Source organism: Penaeus vannamei, chromosome 7, assembly GCF_042767895.1.
Source record: "Penaeus vannamei isolate JL-2024 chromosome 7, ASM4276789v1, whole genome shotgun sequence".
Lineage (NCBI taxonomy): Eukaryota > Metazoa > Arthropoda > Malacostraca > Decapoda > Penaeidae > Penaeus > Penaeus vannamei.
The window spans coordinates 2303669-2326168 of record NC_091555.1 but is presented as its reverse complement, the minus strand read 5'-3'; the positions used below and the strand labels follow the sequence as shown (position 1 = coordinate 2326168).

The following is a 22500-nucleotide window of genomic DNA, read 5'->3' as shown; positions in this document are numbered from 1 at the left end:
CACAGTTTACAGGCCTTTGTATCTTATTTTACCCATTATCTAATATATATATATATATATATATATATATATATATATATATATATATATATATATATATATATATATATATATATATTAGAAAACCCACAATGCACAAACTAGATTTATTGAGGAAAGTGAGACAACGGTTTCGGAATCGTCCTCGATTCCATCTTCGGGTCTGAGGAGGCAAGGATAAGGATAAGTCCGACATCAGCGGAAGGGAAGAGAATGCGTGCTGCTTTCCAGTCCATCTGATGGCCAGTGTCCCACTGGTGGCAGAAGAGGGCGTTGGTGCTATGTCCCCTGGATACAGCGTACTTATGCTGAGACAGACGCTTAGTAAGACTGGCGCCTGTTTCACCAAAATACTGCTTATCACAGGAGGCACACGGAACAGCATAGGTGCCCACCTTCGAGGTAGAGGGAGGGCAGGTGTGAACCAGGTTACGACGGAGAGTATTCACATGGCGAAAGGAGAGTCTGCAGTTGAGAGACTGCAGGGGCCGACGGAGGGAGTAGATCTCCTCAGTGTAAGGCAGGCTGAGGACAGGCAGGTGAGGAGACTCATTGGGAGGGGAGTCCTGGTAGAAGGTACGCCGCGCCCTGGATAACGCGACGTCAAGGACATGGCGAGGATAGCCCAGTTTGGAGAACGAACGACGAAGTCGATCTCTCCATCCAGGTACTGGGGGTCACAGAAGCGGAGATCACGAAGAAACAGCGAGGTGGCAACACCTCTCTTCACATGCAGTGGATGGTACGAGAAGAAGTGTATGTACATACCACTGTGCATAGGTTTCCTGTATATAGAAAAGGAGAAATGATCAGCAGAGCGATGGACAAGAGTGTCCAAGAAAGGGAGCTTGTCGTCAACCTCCCATTCCACCTTGCAGCGGATGGACGGAGAGAGAGAATTCAGCTGCGACAGGAAATCAGGAAACAGGGCAGGGTCATGGGGCCAGAGAGCGAAGACGTCGTCGACATATCTCAGCCACATGGAAGGACGAGGGGAGATGGAAGGGAGGAGCTCCGACTCGAAGAACTCCATGTACAGGTTAGCCAGAACCGGGGAGAGAGGAGAGCCCATGGCAACACCGAACGTCTCTGAGTAGAAACGACCCTCAAAGGAGAAGGAATTCGACTCCACACACAGACGAATCAGCTGGAGGAAGATTTCGGTGGGGAGAGGAAGACGAGGATCCTCGGCAGGGAGCTTTCTCTGAAGGAAACCCATGTGTGTTTACATGTTTGTTTACATGATTTCCATACGTTCATTCGGAAACGAAAAAAAAGACGGAAAAAGTGCTAGTGTGATAGGTGGTCCCGAGTTTTAGCTCCATCTTGCCGGACGTACGAGGTGAAGACAATGATTCGGGGGGGGGGGGGGGGGGGGCAGAGGCTCCCATCAACCTTCCCTGCAGGCAGTCCCCGAAGGTGCGGCACGCCCAGTCGCGACAACTTAGATTAATGAATATATATTTTGACGTAGAGTCGGGACTTGGTCTTTGGCGAGTGTGTCCATACTGTAAAGTATTACCACACACACACACACACACACACACACACACACACACACACACACACACACACACACACACACACATATATATATATATATATATATATATATATATATACATACATATATAAAAACATAATATCCCTTTTCTCCCCTTTTCCATCAAGCAGCGCGGGAACACGGGTGCGGATGGTGGCGGCGGAGAGTGTGGGCCTCGCGGTGCTGTGGCCTCTGATGGTGGCGCTGCAGCTGGCCACGTTCATCGTAGGGCTCTGCGACCTGGATGCCATGTTGCTCTTTTCGATTGCGTTTGCAAGTTTTTTCTTCATCATGCACGTTCTGTTGAACGGATCCCTGTTGCGCATGTAAGTGTGGGGCAGAGAGAGAGAGGAGGGGAGGGGGGGAGAGGGAGGGAGGGAGGGAGGGAGGGAGAGAGAGAGAGAGGGAGAGAGGGAGGGAGGGAGGGAGGAGGGAGGGAGGGAGGGAGGGAGGGAGGGAGGGAGAGAGAGAGAGAGAGAGAGAGAGAGAGAGAGAGAGAGAGAGAGAGAGAGAGAGAGAGAGAGAGAGAGAGAGAGGGGGTGGGGGGGTGGAGGGAGGGAGGGAGATATTGGAGGGAGAGAGAGAGAGAGACAGAGAAGGAGAGAGAGAGAGAGAGAGAGAGAGAGAGAGAGAGAGAGAGAGAGAGAGAGAGAGAGAGAGAGAGAGAGAGAGTGAGTGAGTGAGTGAGTGAGAGCGAGAGAGAGACAGGGATATATATATATATATATATATATATATATATATATATATATATATATATATATATATATATATATATATATATATATATGCTTGTGGATCTGTTAAATAATTTCGTTGTATGAATGTCAAAATTATGGTTGGTGGAGTAATACCTTCTAATATTTTTACCTACAGAAGAGATTACGGAAATACTTCTCTTTTGCAGATTTTGGGGGAAAATCCGCAGGCCAGTGGCAGTGTTGCTCTTTGTCACATTCACCACTCCTCTGTATTTGTGAGTACAGTGGCTAGACTCATTATGTAAACATTTATACTCATGGTAACACATGGATAAATAAATGCGAGGTATTTTTTTTTATGATGAATGTAATGAATTCTTTACTTTTAATGCACTGTGTATGATTCTTAGAATTTCACTGGTACGGTACATCCTCTCTCTTGTTATCTGACTTTTTGGTATTTTCGTAACATAAACTATTTTGCGAAATTGGTATGCCTTCGTATCCCTTACGGGCAGTGGTTCTTAACCAGTGGGTCGCTAATCCCTTTCAGTGGGTCGCAAAAGATATGTGTACAGTTTTCCCCTTAATATACCTGTTCAGAATGTTACCAGAGTATTCATCCTGTGTATAGCCATTAATATTAAGGTTAAGCAAATCACAGTATTTTAGAAATTGAATTTTGAGTTAGAGTCTACGAAGGTATATGGGTCGCCATGATGAATCTGGACAGGGTGGGGGCTAGCAGCCGAAAAAGGTTGAGAACCACTTTAGAGCATTTCTCATGCATCTTAGCCACTGCATGGCCGTTCTGCCTCCGCGTAAGGCTAGCCTGCCTGCCCGTCGGGTAATCCGTGGAATATTCCAGGTTGTTGCTCCGTGCCCGACATTCCGTGGCCGCCCTGCGTGGGAGGGACCAGGTCGTGGCCCGGCGGGAGGCTCTGAAGGCAAAGTACGGCGTGTCTGTCGAAACCAGTACCGTCGTGGGGTGCCCATCCTTCAGTGCGGCAGTGAAACGCACGAGCTGTGTCCCTCTCTGCGTCGAAACGTCGCCGAATGACTCCGAAGTCGACAGCGAAGCCCCGCTGGGGAAGTGGGTCGTCACGGAAACGAACGTCGACGCCGACACCAAGTTGATCAGGATGGGCTCCGGCGACGCGGCGGCGAGGGAGCCGATGAGCCTCTCGCATCTCTTCACGAAGGACTTGTTCGAGCTCGTCGCCGGCACGAAGACGCTCACGTACCATCTCGTCTTGGATGCGAACGACGACATCATCCATGTCTCGAAGACGAGCATCCTGGCCAAGGGACTGCCAAACCAGGTCCGCGGTACAAGTCCTCTCACAGTTTGCAACGATACTCACTACTTGATCCAACTCTGCCGCAACTTGTGGTCCGAGGGTGTCACTGTGGTGGCGAGAAATGAAAAATCTTGTGTTACTGTTTCGCAGATCAACTTGTCGCCATTTATTTGGAATAATACTCTCTACAGCAACGCGCTCATGATCTATGGACTGCTGGTGAACTTGCATCATAGTAAGTTACTTTGTGAATGCTTTTGGATTTTAAAACACGCACGCACACAGGCACACGCACACGCAAACATACACACACACACACACATACGCACACACACACAGTAATATTTGTGCATATATTACACACACACACACACACACACACACACATATATATACTTAATAGGAAAACCATTGACCCCCCCCCCCCCGCCGCACGCAGATGGCATGGCCAGCGGGCTGTACCTCGTCAGCTGGATGTGCACGGCCGCCGCCTGGCTCCTGACGCACCGGAGCGTGGACGAGCCCTGGACTGACACCTTCGCCAAGATGCCGCTGCGGTTGTGTTTCACCGGTGAGTGTGTGTGCAGGATGCGTGTTTATTGCATGAAAAGACTAGTATTTAAAGATTAGTGACGGTGGCAGTATTACTAGTGAAACGTAGGTCTGAGTTGCCAACATGGATCTATTTTCTTGACTTACAGTAAAGTACAGGTGGGTCAACCTTGCGTTGCTTTCACCGAATGATACTCTATTTGTTTTTCATTATTGCTTACGTTTTTTTTAATGGAAAAATATTCTGAACTTCCAAAATTACAAAGAAAATTCATAAAGATAAAATTACGGATTATATGGATTTTACAAGAGGTCATTTTGTGCGTTTATGTAATTAATTTGATAGTCTGTAGAATTAACAGGATGGTTAGGGGGACGGATAGGCAGTTCGCGGAATCAGTGGGATTTGAAGATTAATCAGATGTCTGAGGAGACAAAAATCCCTTCACCCGCAGTCTGCCGCATCTTCCTGCTGTGCGCCGTCGCCATGGACGGGCTGGGCAACGTCGCCCTCATGTACCTGAGCGCCAAGGCCTCGGGGTACCTCGCCCTGGTCGGGGAGTTCGTCTACAAGAAACTCCGGAGGAACGTGCGTCTCTGGGGCGACGTCGCGGACCGGTTCTCCTTCGACAGGACTTTGGTGCGCAGCTTCCAAGGGGGCGAGAGCGTCGTCTGCTGCGGCTGGGCAATTTGGCTGCACGTCTGCTGCCCCTCCGAGCGCAGCCTCGCCCTGCTCGTCTCTGTGCTGCTGTGCCAGGCTGCGGGGATGATTTACCTGAACTTCGTGGACAGGTTGCTGAAACAGCCCTTGAAGAATCCGGTGCGTGTTCTTATGATGGCGAAGGACAGATTAAAAGCAGCGGAGAAAAGTATCTGATATGAAAACGCGTGTCTTCATCGTTGGTTCCTTGGTTGTGCAGTGTGCGCAGAGTGCATAGATAACCACATTGTCAGTAAGATCGTAAAAGATACGTACAAAAAAACAAACCTTTTTTACAATTTGTCTGAAAAATAGTTTCGCATTACCCAAGGAATATCGAGAAACCGTCCGTAGGGATGTAAATAAGCCCTGCAATCAGTATGGCAATGAAATGAACTCAAATCGTTTTACTTCATTATTGAATTAAGGACGCTACTAGTATTTCAGTTTCTCTTCTACTACACTTGCATCTTTTCCCGTAAGGCTCTTTTCTCCTCCATTTCACTTTCTTCTGAAATTGTTCCAATAGCTTATATTACGTACGTTTTAATTACGTTACTCCCATGTCTCATTTATGTATATATTAAAATGTCTTACCCTAAATGTGCAGCTGCAACAAGGAGTACAAGTGCTTGTAAAAAAAAAAAAATATGAAATTCAGTGTTTGAAATTCTAAATGTATAAACATATAAAAATTGGGAGGAGGCATTTTAGCAAAATATATGATTAAGAGAAATACCATAGTTAAAAAAGAACCTGACATCTACTCCCAGGATTGAAAAGGTAGTGAAGCGTTTGAACAAATGCGAGAAGTGCCGAGCTTATCGTTGGACGAAAAACCTACAGCTCGTTCTATTTTTATCTACATTATGAACTGAACTGTGATATTTATCGTTGTTAATGGTTAGACGATAGTCCCAATACCTATAAGTATTAGAAGGGTCCATAACTACGTAGAAGGTAATGAAGAACCGTTGTACACACAGGTTTGAGGATAATTGTGTCAGTGACGCCTGGAATAGGGCAATCGCCCCAAACAACCCCGGAATGACTGTGAATCCCACACATTATTGATGGTTTAAGGAGTGGGTATTGTGAATAGGCTGATATACATATACATTTTTAACTTAACACAATGTTATTATTGTGAAATTAAAAAAAACAACAATGTTAAACAAATATTGGTTTATTTATCACTGTGCTGACAAGCGCAAGGTGGCCCCAAACCCGAAAACTCAAACGCAGTAATAAAAAATATGAAAAAAGGCCATTTTCGCGTTTTCCTACGTCCATAACTCGACTCTAAAACAATTACGTGACGCCCTTTGGTTTATTGGGACTCCAGCATGATATGAAGAAGTGTGTCAAGTGAAAACTTCAACCGGCTATGGTTTGGAAATTAGAGCGCCGACTTGTTTTGCAATAATTCAGACCAATGGTGAGGGGGTAGAAGGGGAGAGATCGAATTTGACCAAACTTAAAACTTCGAAATAGAAAATAAAAACATAACTACACGAATTTGTGTAATGTTTGCCTTGAAGACAATCCATCCGCGAGTGTAATAGGCTATCAAACTTCTTTCTAAGTCTTAACGATCGTCGTAAAGTTACATTTTTGTCTCAGACCATTTTTTTCAACGCGAAATTTGACTCTAAACACGGATTCTCAGCGAAAAAATAAGCTAATTTTTAAGAAAGCAAATCGTCTGAATTTTATCTTGCTATATAGCGAATTTGCTGTCTCTTTCAGAGACAGCGATACGACGATTCTCAAAATTCCGGTCTGACGGATTTGTTTTATTTTGAGACTTCAAACTGCAGTTTGACTGCTCTTATCAAGTCACATCAAATGACGTCAAAAAGTTGACTTCATGACGTCATGACGTAAAAAATGACCCCAAAACATTTGTAAAAAGATTCAAATTCGTTGACCAAAAACTAACTAGAAATTAGATAGCCTTCAAAGGTGTCCCTTTTAAGTTTTTGAAGTGACACCACCTTTGCATGCATGATTAACGCCCGATATTTACAGTACTCACGGTTTTTCATTTTCCTTTTGATAGCTAATTATATACGTCGGAAATTGAAGTTTATAGCAGACCCATGGTGATTTAGTAGCTGCCGACAGACTGACTGACTTACTAACTGGCTACTGATATAGTGACTAATTGACTGACCGACAGACTCGTTCACTCACTCACTAGACTGACTACAGACTGACTAGACTGGCTGCTGGCTTACTGACTGAATGACAACAGATTTAACCGTTTTACTGACTGACTGACTGATTATCGGATTGTTTGGCTGATTGAACAGAATGGATAACTGACTGGCTATCTTACAGATTTATTCATGGTTTTAGACATGACATTTATATACAGACTGACTGACTCAATGACTGAGTGACTTATTGTTACTGAGTTAGTAGCTTACTGTTCTCTATATGATCAACTGACTGTCCAAAAGACTGATGGACCGTGCAAAATTAGTCGAATCGAGTGGTAGGGATGATCCCTTACTGTGGGCTCCTGTCTCAGAGGCTAGTCCACAACACAAGCATAGCCAGAGTTCGTAATGACCGTTTTCTGCTAGTTTGTACGGTGCTAATAATGGGGGTATCATGCTCTCGGTAACAATTACTAGGAAACGTGTTGGAAAAGTAAGGGGCTCCAGTCGGAATCACAAAGAATCCATTCCAAGTGGCTGCACCAGAATACACTCAAAAGGGCAATAAAGATGAATGGTAATAGTATGGGGGAGAGGGTCGACAATGAAGAAAACTGCAGGAGTCGAGAATGTTGGGAGAGAGGAAGGGGTACATTCTGAAAGTTAGTAATGACCCGGGTAGGCAATTCGGGATTGAGTGGCCAGTAAACATTGAGGAAGGAATATTAGTATCAATGGTCTAACCCGTGGTAAAAGGAGACGCATGGGCAAGCTTCAATAAAGGTAAAAAATATCTTCGTTATTGGCCATGGTGAGCCCGAAATAGATAGGGAAAATAAACGGGTTACCCTCAGGGTGAGGGCTAGGCGACTGCCAAAAGGAACACCATGCCCTTATCTCCCGGAGGCCGTTCATGATTGACAAACCCAGCCTTTCATCCTGTCAGTACAATCCTCACACCTTGCTAAGTAGACAGGTGGGGATGAAGGCGAGGAGAAGGAAAAGAAAAAGAAATTACTTTTGGGGAGGGCTGAGGTACAACGCAGGGGAGATCCCCAGCACTGGGCCCGCCTTCGTCGCCAAGAGCAAACAAGCGATTGGGAGAGGAAGGCTTCGAAATATACTTTCACTGCTTGCATGATTTTCCAATTCCATTACGAGCCTAATTTTCGTAAACTAGGGGCCAAGAGTAGCTTTCCTTTCTAGGCCTGAAGTTTTATATTTTGAAGTATCCTGATTACTTTTGCTTTCAGTTCTCAGGAGGGAATTCATCCAATTGCGGAGAAACCATTGAATATATGCCAGAACCAGTGTCCTATGGTTTTAGTTAGTTTGTTTTTTTGCCATGTGTATATGCATTTTCAAATGAAGAGGACCTCTTGTAACAGAACAAGGAACCAATGACTTTTCAGAGCCATTAATATTTAACGAAATGTACTTAGTTTCCATTTTCCAGAATTTCTTCAAATTTCAAGTAGCACACACGAGGTGAAAGAAAATCCATTCCTTCTCAAAATCTCATTTCATTTAGGGAAATAACAAATCTTCCCTTATAACAAAATTATCTACACATTCTCTTATCTACACTTTGTACAAACATTCAACATTTACACTAAGGTGAAGCACATATACCCTTCAATACATTCAAGATGAAGATGATTAAGATGAAATTAATGGACCACATTCTGGATGCCGAGGTACTTCTTTGGAATGGTTAACAATTCCTTTGACTTGTGCAAACTTCATGTTTTGCATGTCCCTTTCCTCATTGAGACTGTCCTTGGGTTACTTCAAATACACTGAAGATTTCCTCCCACATATTTCTTTTCTTGTAAACTAGACATAGTTCTGTGGCATCTATGTACTTTTTGTACCTCTTGTCGAAACAAAGTAACTTTGTACATAAAAAAATGTTAAGTTTACAAATTAAAGAGTTTCTTCCTAGCCTATCCATGAGAAGCTTTACATCATGCCGCCCATGCCTCCCATTCCGCCCATACCACCCATGCCTCCCATACCACCCATGCCGCCCATACCAGCCGGTTCTTCCTTGGGGATCTCTGTAATAACACTCTCGGCTGTGGTGAGGAGGGAAGCCACTCCTGCAGCATCGGTTAGGGCTGTGCGAACAACCTGTTGGCCAGTAGATTTGGAATTAATCATTTGAAGTAATTAATAGAGTTTTCTTTGCCAAATTTTAAAGCTCAGAATTGGATCTCAAAAGTAAATCATTGTTTATCACAATAGAAATATTTCTTTCATCATGCAAATACATGAACAAACAGATGGGCATGGAGAGGGTTGTATGTAAATTTCATGGCCGTACAATTAACTTACCTTGGTGGGATCAATGATTCCTGCTTCGACAAGGTTGACAAAGGTTCCCGTAGCAGCATCATATCCAACATCTCCAGACGCTTCCATGACCTTGTTGACAATAACTGATGCATTAACACCGGCATTGCTGGCAATGGTGTGGCATGGAGTCTGGATAGCCTTGCGGACAATTTCAATGCCAACCTTCTGGTCTTCATTGCTTGGAGTGATAGTATCCAAGGCAGGAAGGCAGCGAATCAAGGCAACTCCTCCACCTGGAACTATGCCCTCTTCAACCGCAGCTCTTGTTGCACACAAAGCATCATTTACACGATCCTTCTTCTCGTTCACCTCAACCTCCGAAGAACCTCCAACCTTCACCACTGCCACACCCGAGGCCAGGCGAGCCATACGCTCCTGCATTTTCTCCTTCTCATACTCGGAGGAACTATCGGCAATCTGGTCCTTGATTTGATCTACACGACGCTGGATATCACTAGAATTACCCTTGCCCTTCAGCAGAAGTGTATCATCCTTTGTGATCTGCACTTCTCCGACTTGGCCAAGGTCATGGACCTAAAAATAAAGAAATCAAGATGTAAACAATGTAAAGTAAGTACCCAGACCCCTTAATGGAAATTCATTCCCTACTATTCTTGACCATTTCCCCCCCCCCTTTTTTATAAATTAAACCTTTTTCCCATGCAAATTTCTTAACATTATCTTACAATAAAAAATCATGTCCTGTCTAAAACCCTGAATAATGTTAAAATTTACCCCTACACATTTCTTACCTGAACATCTTCAATCTTCACCATGCTTGCTTCATCATTGAAGACAATAGCACCAGTTGCAATGGCAATGTCATGAAGAGTGTTCTTGCGGTTATCCCCGAAGCCTGGAGCTTTTACAGCAGCAACCTGGAGGCCAATCTTCAAACGGTTAACCACAAGTGTGCTCAAGGCTTCTCCATCAATGTCCTCAGCAATGATCAAAAGAGGCTTCCTGCAAATTGATACTTGGGTAAGTAACAAAACTTCCAAGAATAACATCAAGTAATATTTGTTTAAAGTTACTCATTCCATTAATCATAAATATACAGACTATATGTAGAGTAAACAATGATATGGGCATCAAGAGCAAGTTGGCAAATACAGTAGGCACAATTTCTTGATACTTTCCATATCCCTAATTTACAAGCAAGATGGTCTTGAGAAATATATATACACTAACCTACTTATGCCCTTGCAAAAAACTGCATTTATATATCTTACAATACTTGAAGATCATGTATACATGCAATGTCAACTGATTTTCATATACAGACGGCCTCCTAATGTGCTTGATTACTAAGGAGTAAATTTCTATGCCTAAGTAATGTATGATTTAGTTTTTTTTTTTCTTTTTTTTTTTTAATATCATTGATGATAATATTCCTATTATTAATGACGAAGTCTATAAAGTAAAATATATCTTTGGATATTCAACTTTCCCGAAAATTAAAACAAAGGGGTCACATGAGAGGTCACGTAGGCCTAATTACCCAAAACCTTGGTGACTTCATTACATAGGAGGATACCTCTAATAAATTATATATACATACATATACATTTATAGTGGATAGTGAATGTATCGAGCATCAATGGATTAATTAAGTCTTACCTCTGGGCATTGGCCAGTTCTAGCACTGGGATAATGGACTGGATAGAAGAAATTTTCTTCTCTGAGAGCAGAACCAGGCAGTCTTGATATTCAACCTTAGCTCCCTTGCTGGAGTTGATGAAGTAAGGAGAGATATAACCACGGTCGAACTTCATACCTTCAATGACCTGTTGAATGTTGATTAATTAATGCTTCTAGATCACCAATATCTAACAGCAAATAATGTCGGTAAATTTTAAAAGATAACAAAATGCACAAGGAAAGGAAACCAGCCACTGAAACTCACCTCCAACTCATCCTTCAAGGTCTTGCCATCCTTGACCGTGATGACACCCTCACGGCCAACCTGTGAAATACGCACATTAACCAGTTATACTATATTCTACATTGCATTTACTTTAAATCATTTGAATTAGAGAAAAGAGTGGCAAGCTAAGGTAAGTTACCTTCTCCATGGCTGCGGAGATAAGACTGCCAACTTCAATGTCTCCGTTAGCAGAGATGGTTGCAACCTGAGCAATCTCAGCAGGAGTCGTCACGGGCTTTGACAGAGTCTTCAGATGAGCAACAATGGCATCCACAGCCAACATAACTCCACGCCTAAATAAAACAAAAATGTAAAAATGCAAAACTAGTCTCCTAGGATTATATTTCATTTCTTTATTGTTACCATCTTTTCAATAGGTGATCTCAAAATGATGCGTGATTCCATTAACCTTTTACTTGAAGTTGGTAAATCAATAAAATGATGCACTAATTCAAGGTTTCCACTCAAAACTAGGTTGGTAAAAAGCACTCTTACCTGATCTCCACAGGGTTAGCACCTTTGCTAATCCTGTCAAAGCCTTCCTTTGCAATAGTGCGAGCCAGGACTGTGGCTGTGGTGGTACCATCACCAGCCTCCTCGTTGGTGTTGTTGGCAACATCTTGGACCAACTTGGCTCCAATGTTCTGGAACTTGTCCTTCAGTTCAACAGCCTTTGCAACTGTAACCCCATCCTTGGTGATCTTGGGACTGCCCCAGCTCTGCTCGATGATTACATTTCGACCCTGCCACAGGATAACAAATAATCTACCATTAGTAGCAGATTCAATTAACTAAATTCTCACTAGCTCAACCTGAATCAAATAGACATTTTTCCTTACATGACAAGTTATGCCTTCAATTCAATACATTCAACTGATTACAACTTGTGTTTTTAAGTGGAGAAATAACTGGTTTCATAACCATGAATGCTTCATTAGAGAGGGGAGTTGATGTTAACAAAATATTCAATAAATACAATTTATGGGCATCTTGTCAGACAATACCTCTGGACACGCAGACACTCATACATGGATATACATTTATATATCAAAGATAAAACAATTAATACATTGAGGCAAGGACGATTAATAAATGATAATACAATGTGGAAGGAACGCCATAGTATTACCATAGCACCAGCATCATTACAAATTAAAGAAAATTGCTATGGACAGATTTTAAAAATAGGTCAGACCTTCTACGACAATTTTGTAGTCAAAGACTGTTTCTTGGACAGTCCTTAAATCTGTCAAGTCCCTTTTGTGAATACCATCCAAATTTATAAAAATAAAGACTAACTAAAGACTAAATAAAGACTAACATTTCCATATGAACCCAAAAACCTCCCAAACAAAGGGGCTTTTCCCCTAGACCCTCACCCAATTGCTGTCTTTTCATATCCAATCCCCTAACTTGCTCTCCATGAAGCACTACTTGTAACCTATTCTCTTAATTTCTGAAATTTATCTTTGCCAGCACAGACTGCAAATACCATTTAGTTAATTTTCCCTTTCTCTGAGATGGTAATTACATTTTCTATAAATATAATCCAAAGTTGCATAATTTTCCTAAATTAAACTTGCAAATGAAATGCCTGAGATGGAAAGGATCTTTTGTCACTATCAATTACAGGTAAATTTTAACTTGTATCATATGGCTGTGGGAAACGACCTATACCCATACTCAACTGGTCGAGTTCATTTTGACTTTTCTCAAGATACCTAATCCTTTTCTTCAGTAGATAAAATAGTGCTTAATCATGCAAGCTATTCAAAATTCTGTTAACCACTAGCCAACGGGTGGCATGTATGTACATGTCATGGCTGTTGTGGACCGAAACACGGATGGCATTGTATCATGCCCATTCCTGCGCCACTGGCTCATCGGACGGAGTTTGTTTATCTCCGATAGTACCGGCTTATTTATATGGTAAAGATCTTAGGCAATGGCACCTATAATGAAGGTAAACCTTCAAAATTAAGATTTATTATAAATTATAGCTTAATAAAGGCTTTTAGGTGCTAAATGTCACTTGCAAACTACCGATTAAGCCGGGTGCAAACAGGAAACTGCTGTTGCGCAGCAACAACCCCATTCCTAAGTCGACTTCCCAAACATTTTTACCCATCAGCACTGGGTTAATGACATGATAGCTTTTTCATTCAACAGAACAACTGATACATTAAACCATGGGTTCCCAACCTGGGGCCAATACCCCAGGGGGCACAGGATACTTTCTGGGGGCCATTAAGCAATATCAAAATTCTGATACTGAATCAAACTGAATTTTGACTCATAGTACCTGCATTTAACCATCTCAAATCAATAAATTAGACTTCTTCATTAAGCATTCTTGTCCTAGAGCTACTGAAAGCAATACACTTCAAAACAGGCAATGTCTTATTCTCAAAAGATGACACACGGGGCCATAGAGATTACATCCTGGTCGGAAGCTAAAAATTGAAAGAGACGGGAACCCTTCCATTAACCTTTAAATTACTTGCCAGTAGAAAGGTACTCGAAATTCAATCATTGTGTTCGGACTGTCACTTTGAAAATTGCAAGACCATATACCCTGTGATAATCATACAAATTCATGATATAATGATGACACTAGACACATCCTGTCACAGAAAATCAAATATATATTAGTAATAGCAATAGTTGTACAGAAAATCAGATGTATATTGGTAATAGCAATACTTATACAGAAAATCAAATATATAATAGTAAAAGCAATAGTTGAATGCAACACCATTACATAAGCCTACCACCGCCCCCCCATTCGCCTGAGGGAACTGACCTTGGGGCCCATGGTCACTGCCACGGCGTCGGTGAGCACGTCGACGCCCTGCAGCATCAGCGCCCTGACCTCGGTGCCAAACTTGACGTCCTTGGCATAGTGTCTCGCCAGGTAGTGCCTCGTGGCCTGGCGAGCGATGGGAGTTCGCAATAAGGAGGCTGCGCGATGCATTCTGGAAGAGGAGGAAGCAACAAAGGGTAGAGTTTGCCCTTTAAATATTCAGGTGTTTCCGACTTCGATTGAGATCTTTAAAGGTCTTGCGTGAGTATTCAACAGGATAGCCCTCTACCCCACGCACAGCCGGCCTGAGGAGGGAGTGGGGGCATCCCCGCCCGGCAACAACACTCGGCCGAGGCCATGTGGGCTCCCCCTCAGCCGGCCATTGTGGTTTTAAATCGCAATTCTCGTTGAATGTACAGCTTTACAACTAACCACAGCCTGTTATAACAACCCAGATAGACATAATTTCCCTTCTTATCAACTAGCTCGCCAAACTTACTTTGTGGGAAGGTTTCAGTGTGAGAGAGACACTCGACAGATCTCTCAGGCGGTCTCACGGCGTCTAGAATGAGCAGCAGACGACTCGCTCGAGCCTCCACAAGGTCCAGTCGCGCTGAAGCTTCTCGACACACCCGCATCGAGCGTGATGACGGCGATGACGTAACTCTGCATCGAAACCTTGTAATGCGGGGTTTTAGAGCAACCGTCGTCTTGTAAAGTGCAATATTAAAATATTTGCGAAGCCATATAATGATTATTTTTATGTTGTTAGGAAATAAGTGCAATGTTATGTCCGTTTCGTAATCGGAGTTATTCAACTGTCTTGGAATAAGCTCGGTTAAGGGCCCTGGATCATTCTAGAACTCAAGCAAATTCCCCATACATTCGAATGCACACAAAATTTACATAAAAGATAGCCAAAGAAGACCCAAGCCCTCTGAAAGTACACGTTGTCTGAATTGAAAAATAAAACAAATAAAAGAAACACCATTAAACATCCAGAACAGTCCGGAGACAACATAGAGGAGAGAGGTGCGCATGCGCTTACGTGCAAATGCCATGTGCTCGGCTCTCCTCCGGCTGCAGACGACGCCGACGCACCAGACGCTTCTCTCACGGCTCCTCACTGTTCTCCTCGGCTGCCTTCTTGTGTAAAAATGGTACGCTCTTTTGCGCACGTGGATTGGTTTGTGTGATAGGCTACATGAGCCGTGTCTATTTGAAACGTTTGGGTGTTGGTGTGTTTAGATTTAAAGTGTAGTTTAGGTGGTAATAAACATTAACGTTTGGGTCGGCTTGATGTCCTCCCCGACCAGTTGATCATCGGCAGTCGGGTTTTGTCCTTGAAATCCTTGGCCCTAATTAGCGACTGTTAGGCTGAATGTAGCATAGGGGCGTTTGGGCAAATTCCTCATTTTGTTCAGTTTTTATTCAGTGATTGTGATTGGGTTTCCTTGTTACGTAAGTGTCGACCTTGAGGTGCAGGGCTTTTAAATAACTGGTAGTTTTTTGCTAATAATGCACAGGTAAAAACTGCTAAACCATAAGGAAAATGTATTTCCATGCATGCCAATATATTCTTTGGTGAGGAGAAATGTTAGTCTTTTTACTACATAACAATGCTGTGATTGTAAAGGTGTGTTATAAGTATCTACAGCTATTTATTAAGGAAGTTGATGGGGTCCTTTCATCAGATGAAAATGTATTTGATATTCATAGGTGTTATTAATTGAAAATGCATGAAATGAATTACCTCATAGGGTAATTACAGGGATTCTAGGTAATGACAGGGGTTGAGGGACTGAGCACCCCTTAAAATTTAAAAATGTTCCCATATTAATTATAGTTGAACAATTTCTCGAACACTGAGTTTAGAAAGACATTATTCTCAAGTTTTGATAAAATTGTATACCTATAAATCTTTCAAGACTTTCTAAAGTAGTTCAAATCATCCTAAATGGTAAAATCAGTATATTTTTTGTAAATGTGTGCAAAAACCTAGAGTACGAGATGTAGCCAAGCCTAAACTACCTTCATGTTAAACTGGTAAGAAACTTGAAAAGGTCTGTCAGTTCATTATGTAAGATACCAGTCCTAGTTATACCTTGCCAGACTGCGTGGGGGAGGTTTTTTTCTTTGATTTTGTCAGGTGCAGAGACCACTGTGTTTTCCTGACAGTGTCATTCTGCTAGGGCTAAGAATTTAGTTCATCCATTAAATATCACTGAAGGTTTAACTGGATTTGGATGGAATGTAGCTAATATAACTTGAAGAAATTAGTTTCATTATGGAAGCTGTTGTCTCAGAAATCCACTTTTCTTTAATTTATCAAATATGAATATATTTTTTTTACTGAAAATGATATAATTCAAGTTAAATTTGAATTGTTTAAGTAGTAACAAGAAGTCCTGGTTTGTCACTATTGGGGAGTTTCTGCACAATTAAAACTATGTATTTGCATTGTGGACAGTGGTAGGAATCCAACGATACCAAAATCGTTGATGTAGGAGCAGTGGACTTATGATAGGAAATTACCCAGAATTGAATTACATTGCAGTTCAAAGTCACTGGAGAAAATTGATTTTATCTAATCATCTGCTTATTCTGATCCCGATTATATCCTACCCTACAGGCTGGTGCTCTGAAGAGGTTTGTTCCCCTGTTCGACCGTGTGCTGGTCCAAAAGGCTGAGGCTCTGACCCGTACTGCAAAGGGAATCTTGATCCCAGAAAAGTCGGTAGCCAAGGTCCTCACAGGGAAGGTGGTTGCTGTTGGAGAGGGAGCCAGAACTGAAGTAAGTTTGACTTGTTATTGCTGTTGTAATGTCATTATTATTCCTGTTTTGACGACATTCTGTTCAGTCATTGTTCTTGATGAGATATCCGTATTGAAAGTTTGGTTTGCTTGCTGATTTTCATAGTTAAGTATAAGGACTGATACAATAATTTATGCTTACACACACCCATGTTTGGATTAATAGTTAATATTGTGCTCCGTGAATTATGCAGCTAGGATTTATTTCAATAATGCTTCTTTTGTGTGAAAAATAATTGTCTGATTTGGTATTTAACATGCATTTATAATTTGCTTTATTGAATAATATCATTGTGGCAGTTTTGCACTAGTTATTGGTTATTTAACGATTTTCTATTTTTTCCAGTTATTGCAACAACGTAATATTATTTGATAACATAGCTAGAGTATCTAGGAGTGTGGTTAATAAAACAGAGGTATGCTATTATTAATAGTAGGTATTCATAATAATCTTAATCTTATTCATATTGATGTTTCTTCTGTCAGGCCGGCACCACAATCCCTCCATGTGTTACTGTTGGCGATGAAGTGATGCTTCCTGAGTTCGGTGGCACAAAGGTCACCCTGGAGGAGAAGGAATATTTCCTCTTCAGAGAGGCTGAACTTTTGGCCAAGATGAAGACTGAGTAAAAGCAGATCCTGTAGAAGCAGAATCATTGGGTCAATTCGTAGGCTGATGCTTCAGGAGGCCAAGGGAAAAAGAAATTCCAGCAGATCAGAGATTTGCCACGTGTGTTAGTCTGCGGCCTGTTTCAGTTCACAATGTGGAAGATGTATGTTTTGAGTCTAAAATGGACCAGTTTTCTAAGTATGTATGTAATCATCACATATAATTCATATCGTCATCCATCATTTAGGGCATGAATGTTTTGTCCATCTAACAAGTGTATATAGAAGTGTAAAGAATTGTTTTACAAAATATAGATTGTTTTCAAAGCTGTTGTATGAATTTATACACCTATATTATATTTGAAGGTGACTGATAATTAATTGCAGATGATGCAATGGTGCTTGAAAGTTGAGATAAAGTGCTCAATTCAGTTAATTACAAAAGCGCAAGACATTTGTGTAATAGTTTTTATTCAAAACATCCAAATATAAGCTTGTAATAAAGTTTATCAGTACTGTATTTAGTATGGTCATTTGCTGTCTTATTTTTTTGCATAAGTAAGGAAACAAACTGAAGTCCTCTTTTTTTCTGCCTTGAACTAGGCTTTCTTAGCAGCAAATAAAAATTCATCTTATTTTTCGCTTATCAAAAATTATAATTTCCAACTGAAGAAGTTGTAGAAACCGTATACCAATCATAGAAGAACTTGGTAACTTGAAGGATTAACTAAGTAAACATGTGAAGTTTTATTGTTCATTCTTAAAAGTACATTACAATATTGAATAACCAGGCCATGCAAAGATAGTAAACCTAATGCTATACAATGCTATTTAGAAGAATATTTCAACCTTGTCAAAATTCAGTGGAAAAAAGTACAAGGTCTTGCAATGATCGTCAGATCTATATGCCATATCTTGAACCGTATTCATGTTGACAAATGGGGAAAGGTATGAATAATAATGATTATCTTCACAATACAAGAGATGTAGCTGCCTGGTTTCGAGTATATCTTCGTCAGAAATGTCTTTCTGACGAAGATATATTCGAAACCGGCCAAATACACCTCTTGTATTGTGAAGATAATCATTATCATTCATTCCTTTCCATACATGTCATATCTTATAGAGGAATGCATATCAGGTGCCTAAACTTAGAAGGTCAGTACATGAATTGCAACTGCTGAGATGTATCCTATTGTCAGAAATGTTAATTTCTTTAAAAACATTTACAAAGAATTTGGTTAGGGTACAGTTTATTACAATTTACGGACGATACTGGGGTCAGTTTTAATTGCACAGTAATCGAAATACCTCATTTGTGAATTAACTATAGATTATACTACTGGGAACCATTACAGGATTTGTGTAGGGTGTTTCCTAAGGGAACCAGTAAGAGTGAGGTTGGCCTGGGTTAGTGACTCTTTGGGTTGAGGCGCTTTGAGTACGACTCTTGTTCCGGTCACCTTCTGCTCGAGGCTCACTGACAGGTTTTTCCTTCCGAGGTCCACGTCCACCGTCCGGAGGTGTCGTTGCAGGGTATGAAGGGCATCACTGGAAAGGAAAGAATAGGGGAACTGTAACTGGTTTGATGTTAACAATGTAACACTAATGGCAGTGGTTTTAACCCAAGTAAAACTGTTGTATGCAGTAGGTGCTCTTTAGCTGCAGATAACAAATTCACACAATATATAGTAATAACCGGTCATTACGCGAATGGAACAAAGCCAAGAGTAAAAGATAGCAATGAAAGGTCGAAGGGTGAATGGTCTATCCAGAGTCGCAAGCAACCTACAGTGCCTTGGCCAGTTTTTCCCTCAGGAGCGTCCGCGTCTGTGTCAGATGCTGGACCTCCGCCACCAGGCCGTCCTGAGGAGCGTCCCTCACCAGGTCATGCCGCACCCGAGCCGTCCTTCCCTCCAGCCTCGTCTGCGCCACCTTCAGAGGCAGCGAGGAGGCCCGAAGCTGCTCCTCCAAGGCCGCGATCTGAGAACAGAGTAAAGTTGAGTCTACAGTGCAGTGTTGCTTAACTGTTGGTTAGGGGAGAATATTGGACTTTGGTGCAAGTTGGCCGAGGATGGCGAGATGCAGCTTAGCCAGAAGGATAATTGTTAACCAAAGTTTCTCTCCTGAATTCCTCAATATCATATCCCGACTGCGACCTTAGAGAAAATATTAATGAATAACATTTATATATTTACACAAGCATTTACATACAGGGAAATTTCGTTCTAGATTTTTCATTCAGTCATTAAGCCTTCATGGTTTGTATATGCAAGTACCAGAAAAAATGTTTAAGCCCAGTTCTGATTGTCTATTTATGAAAACGAAGTCAAACAGAGCGAGATAAAACTACAAAGGAATTAAAAAGCCCTTCACACTGAGGCTTCGCAGCACGAGCATTCCCCCCGCAGGAACGCTCCTACTCCACCTCCTCCTCCTGAGCCCGGATTTCCTCCAGGAGCCGATCCTTTTGCCACTGCAGCTCGTCCCTCGCTCGACTCTCCTGGTGAAGCCTGCGTCGAAGTGCATAATCCGAAGCCGTCTGTTGTGTCTCGTCGTTCCGCCGCGCCGTCTGGGGATCACCGACGGATAAGCTTCGACTTGGCCGAGATGTCACGGATGATTATGTGTTAGAATAAACGTCGACTTTCTTTTATTTCTTTCCTTTTTTTTTTTACTTTGAGCTTAAGCGTACTGAATTACACGATATGACAGATTAGCCATGCCAGGTCTCGGGGGGGTAGGCTTGTGGCATTTTCTCATGCATTTAACTTTTACTGGGATCTCAAGCATAGTGAATGTGTTGTAGACCTGTTTCCGCACAGTCGATCAGTAAACATGGCTGGATAGCTTCTCTCTCTCTCTCTATCTCTCCCTTTCTTTCTCTCTTTATCTCCTTCATTCATTTCCCCCCTCCTCTTCCATACTCTCTTTCTCTCTATCTCTCCCTTTCTTTCTCTCTTTATCTCCTTCATTCATTTCCCCCTCCTCTTCCATACTCTCTCTCCCTATCTATCTATACATCTATCTCTCTCTCTTTCTTTCTTTCTCTTTCCTCTCTCTTCTATCTCTTCTCCCCCCCCCCTCTCTCTCTCTCTCTCTCTCTCTCTCTCTCTCTCTCTCTCTCTCTCTCTCTCTCTCTCTCTCTCTCTCTCTCTCTCTCTCTCTCTCTCTCTCTCTCTCTCTCTCTCTCTCTCTCTGTGTCATTCCTTTCTCCCCTCCTCTCTTTCTCTCCTTCGTCTCTTTCATACTCTCTCTCTCCCCTTCTATCTATTTTTTTTCTCTCTCTCTTTCACTCTCTCTCGTTTTTTCTCTTTCTCCTCTTTCTTTCGCTTTTCTCCCTCTGTTTGCCTGACTTTCTCTTTCTCTCTCTCTCTCTCTCTCTCTCTCTCTCTCTCTCTCTCTCTCTCTCTCTCTCTCTCTCTCTCTCTCTCTCTCTCTCGCGTATAGGAGAGAGAGAGAGAGAGAGAGAGAGAGAGAGAGAGAGAGAGAGAGAGAGAGAGAGAGAGAGAGAGAGAGAGAGAGAGAGAGAGAGAGAGACAGACAGACAGACAGACAGACAGACAGACAGACAGACAGACAGAGAAAGGCAGACAGACAGACGGATTGAGAGATAGAGAGAGAGAGAGAGAGTGTGTATGTCTTGTGTGTATGATATTCTCATTATTATTATAAATCATATTACTACTGCATATGTAACGACTACAACTATTAGTGCTGTAATATTTAATAATGTTTGTGATGGTAGGGGGGTGAGATGATGATGATGATTATGATGATTATGATGATGGTGATGATGATTGATGGTGATGATGATGATGATGGTAATGATGATGATGACGATGATGATGATAATGATGATGGTGATGATGATGATGATGATGATGATGATGATTGATGATGATGATGATGGTGATGATGATGATGATGATAATGATGATGGTGATGATAATGGTAATAATGATGATGATGATTGATGATGATGATGATTATGATAATAATGATGATGATGATTGATGATGATGATAATGATGATGATGATGATTGATGATTGATGATGATGATAATGATGATGATTGATGATGATGATGATGGTGATGATGATGATAATGATGATGGTGATGATGATGATGATGATGATGACGACGATGATGATAATGATGATGGTGATGATGATGATAATAATGATGATGATGATGACGATTGATTATGATGATGATGATGATAATGATGATGATAATGATGATGATAATAATGATAATGATGATACTGATGATGATGATGGTGGTGGTGGTGATGACAACAATAAGAATAACATTGATAACGATAAGCATATTCCTTATGATCATCATTACTATCATAAATGCTGTAATAATGATAAAAAGGATAAAATATAATAAGTATAACTGGAATGATGATAATGATTATCATTTATAACGTTTATCGCCGTTATAGTTATTACTGAAATCTTGAAAATCATCTTTATCAACATCATCACGGATTATTATGTCACTATATTACTACTACTAACAAGATCATCATATTACTACTAATATTATCATGTTATCAGTGTTATCATTGTTATCATTATCATTAATATTAACATTAACATTAATATTAAAAATCCGTTTTCATTAACACTTTTGTCGTCAAATCAGTTAAGAAGCATCGGTTACAATTTATTATTTATTAATGTAATTTAGAATTTTATAAATATACATTTTCATTTACAGTTCACTATAACCATATAGTGACCACCTTATAAAGTACAATTCTTTTCACAGGTCATCAACATCATGTGTGTGTGTGTGTGTGTGTGTGTGTGTGTGTGTGTGTGTGTGTGTGTGTGTGTGTGTGTGTGTGTGTGTGTGTGTGTGTGTGTGTGTGTGTGCGTGCGTGTGTATATGTGTGTTTGTGTGTATATATCATTTTTTTTCTTTTTATTCTTTCTTTTACCAACCCATATAGTGCCCCCTTACTTGTATGGT

General features: G+C 41.4%; 4 protein-coding genes across 5 annotated transcripts in view; 2 read left to right on the top strand and 2 right to left on the bottom strand.

Annotated features, from left to right (window-relative positions):
• Nucleotides 1–6015, top strand: part of LOC113816029 (uncharacterized) — a 9026-nt gene extending 3011 nt beyond the window's left edge. Inside the window, exons 2-6 of the mRNA XM_027368055.2 lie at nucleotides 1714–1908; nucleotides 2490–2558; nucleotides 3152–3819; nucleotides 4024–4155; nucleotides 4592–6015. Coding sequence (XP_027223856.2) covers nucleotides 1714–1908; nucleotides 2490–2558; nucleotides 3152–3819; nucleotides 4024–4155; nucleotides 4592–5013 — 1486 coding nt within the window. The 3' untranslated portion in view covers nucleotides 5014–6015. The remainder of the gene's footprint in view (nucleotides 1–1713; nucleotides 1909–2489; nucleotides 2559–3151; nucleotides 3820–4023; nucleotides 4156–4591) is intronic.
• Nucleotides 6016–8508: 2493 nt separating this feature from the next.
• On the bottom strand, nucleotides 8509–14920 carry Hsp60A (Heat shock protein 60A). Its single transcript, XM_070123420.1, has 9 exons — nucleotides 14589–14920; nucleotides 14090–14261; nucleotides 11782–12029; nucleotides 11426–11579; nucleotides 11266–11325; nucleotides 10980–11146; nucleotides 10112–10322; nucleotides 9339–9893; nucleotides 8509–9134 (listed from the first exon to the last, which is right to left on the bottom strand). Exons 2-9 carry the CDS (start codon nucleotides 14258–14260, stop codon nucleotides 8964–8966), a joined length of 1737 nt encoding a protein of 578 aa, XP_069979521.1. The 5' UTR covers nucleotide 14261; nucleotides 14589–14920; the 3' UTR covers nucleotides 8509–8963.
• A 171-nt stretch (nucleotides 14921–15091) lies between these two features.
• LOC113816030 (10 kDa heat shock protein, mitochondrial) lies at nucleotides 15092–17839 on the top strand. The gene is made up of 3 exons (XM_027368056.2): nucleotides 15092–15249; nucleotides 16722–16883; nucleotides 17390–17839. Exons 1-3 carry the CDS (start codon nucleotides 15247–15249, stop codon nucleotides 17531–17533), a joined length of 309 nt encoding a protein of 102 aa, XP_027223857.2. The 5' UTR covers nucleotides 15092–15246; the 3' UTR covers nucleotides 17534–17839.
• Nucleotides 17840–17888: 49 nt separating this feature from the next.
• Nucleotides 17889–22500, bottom strand: part of LOC113816003 (tektin-2) — a 10518-nt gene continuing 5906 nt past the window's right edge. The window contains exons 7-9 of one of the 2 annotated variants that reach the window (XM_070123421.1): nucleotides 19941–20084; nucleotides 19305–19495; nucleotides 17889–19063 (exon numbers count right to left, since the gene is read on the bottom strand). In XM_070123421.1, coding sequence (XP_069979522.1) covers nucleotides 18865–19063; nucleotides 19305–19495; nucleotides 19941–20084 — 534 coding nt within the window. In that variant the 3' untranslated portion in view covers nucleotides 17889–18864. The remainder of the gene's footprint in view (nucleotides 19064–19304; nucleotides 19496–19940; nucleotides 20085–22500) is intronic. The other variant, XM_070123422.1, reaches the window with a different exon arrangement.

What these genes read in the sequence shown, in the direction of transcription:
- Hsp60A (XM_070123420.1), bottom strand. Translation starts at nt 14,260, where the DNA reads ATGCATCGCGCAGCCTCCTTATTGCGAACTCCCATCGCTCGCCAGGCC. An exon ending in CAGTGACCATGGGCCCCAAG is followed by an intron (nt 12,030 to 14,089) that starts GTCAGTTCCCTC and finishes ATCCTGTGGCAG; the next exon opens with GGTCGAAATGTAATCATCGA. An exon ending in GAACTGGCCAATGCCCAGAG is followed by an intron (nt 10,323 to 10,979) that starts GTAAGACTTAAT and finishes ATCAATTTGCAG; the next exon opens with GAAGCCTCTTTTGATCATTG.
- LOC113816030 (XM_027368056.2), top strand. An exon ending in GAGAGGGAGCCAGAACTGAA is followed by an intron (nt 16,884 to 17,389) that starts GTAAGTTTGACT and finishes TTCTTCTGTCAG; the next exon opens with GCCGGCACCACAATCCCTCC.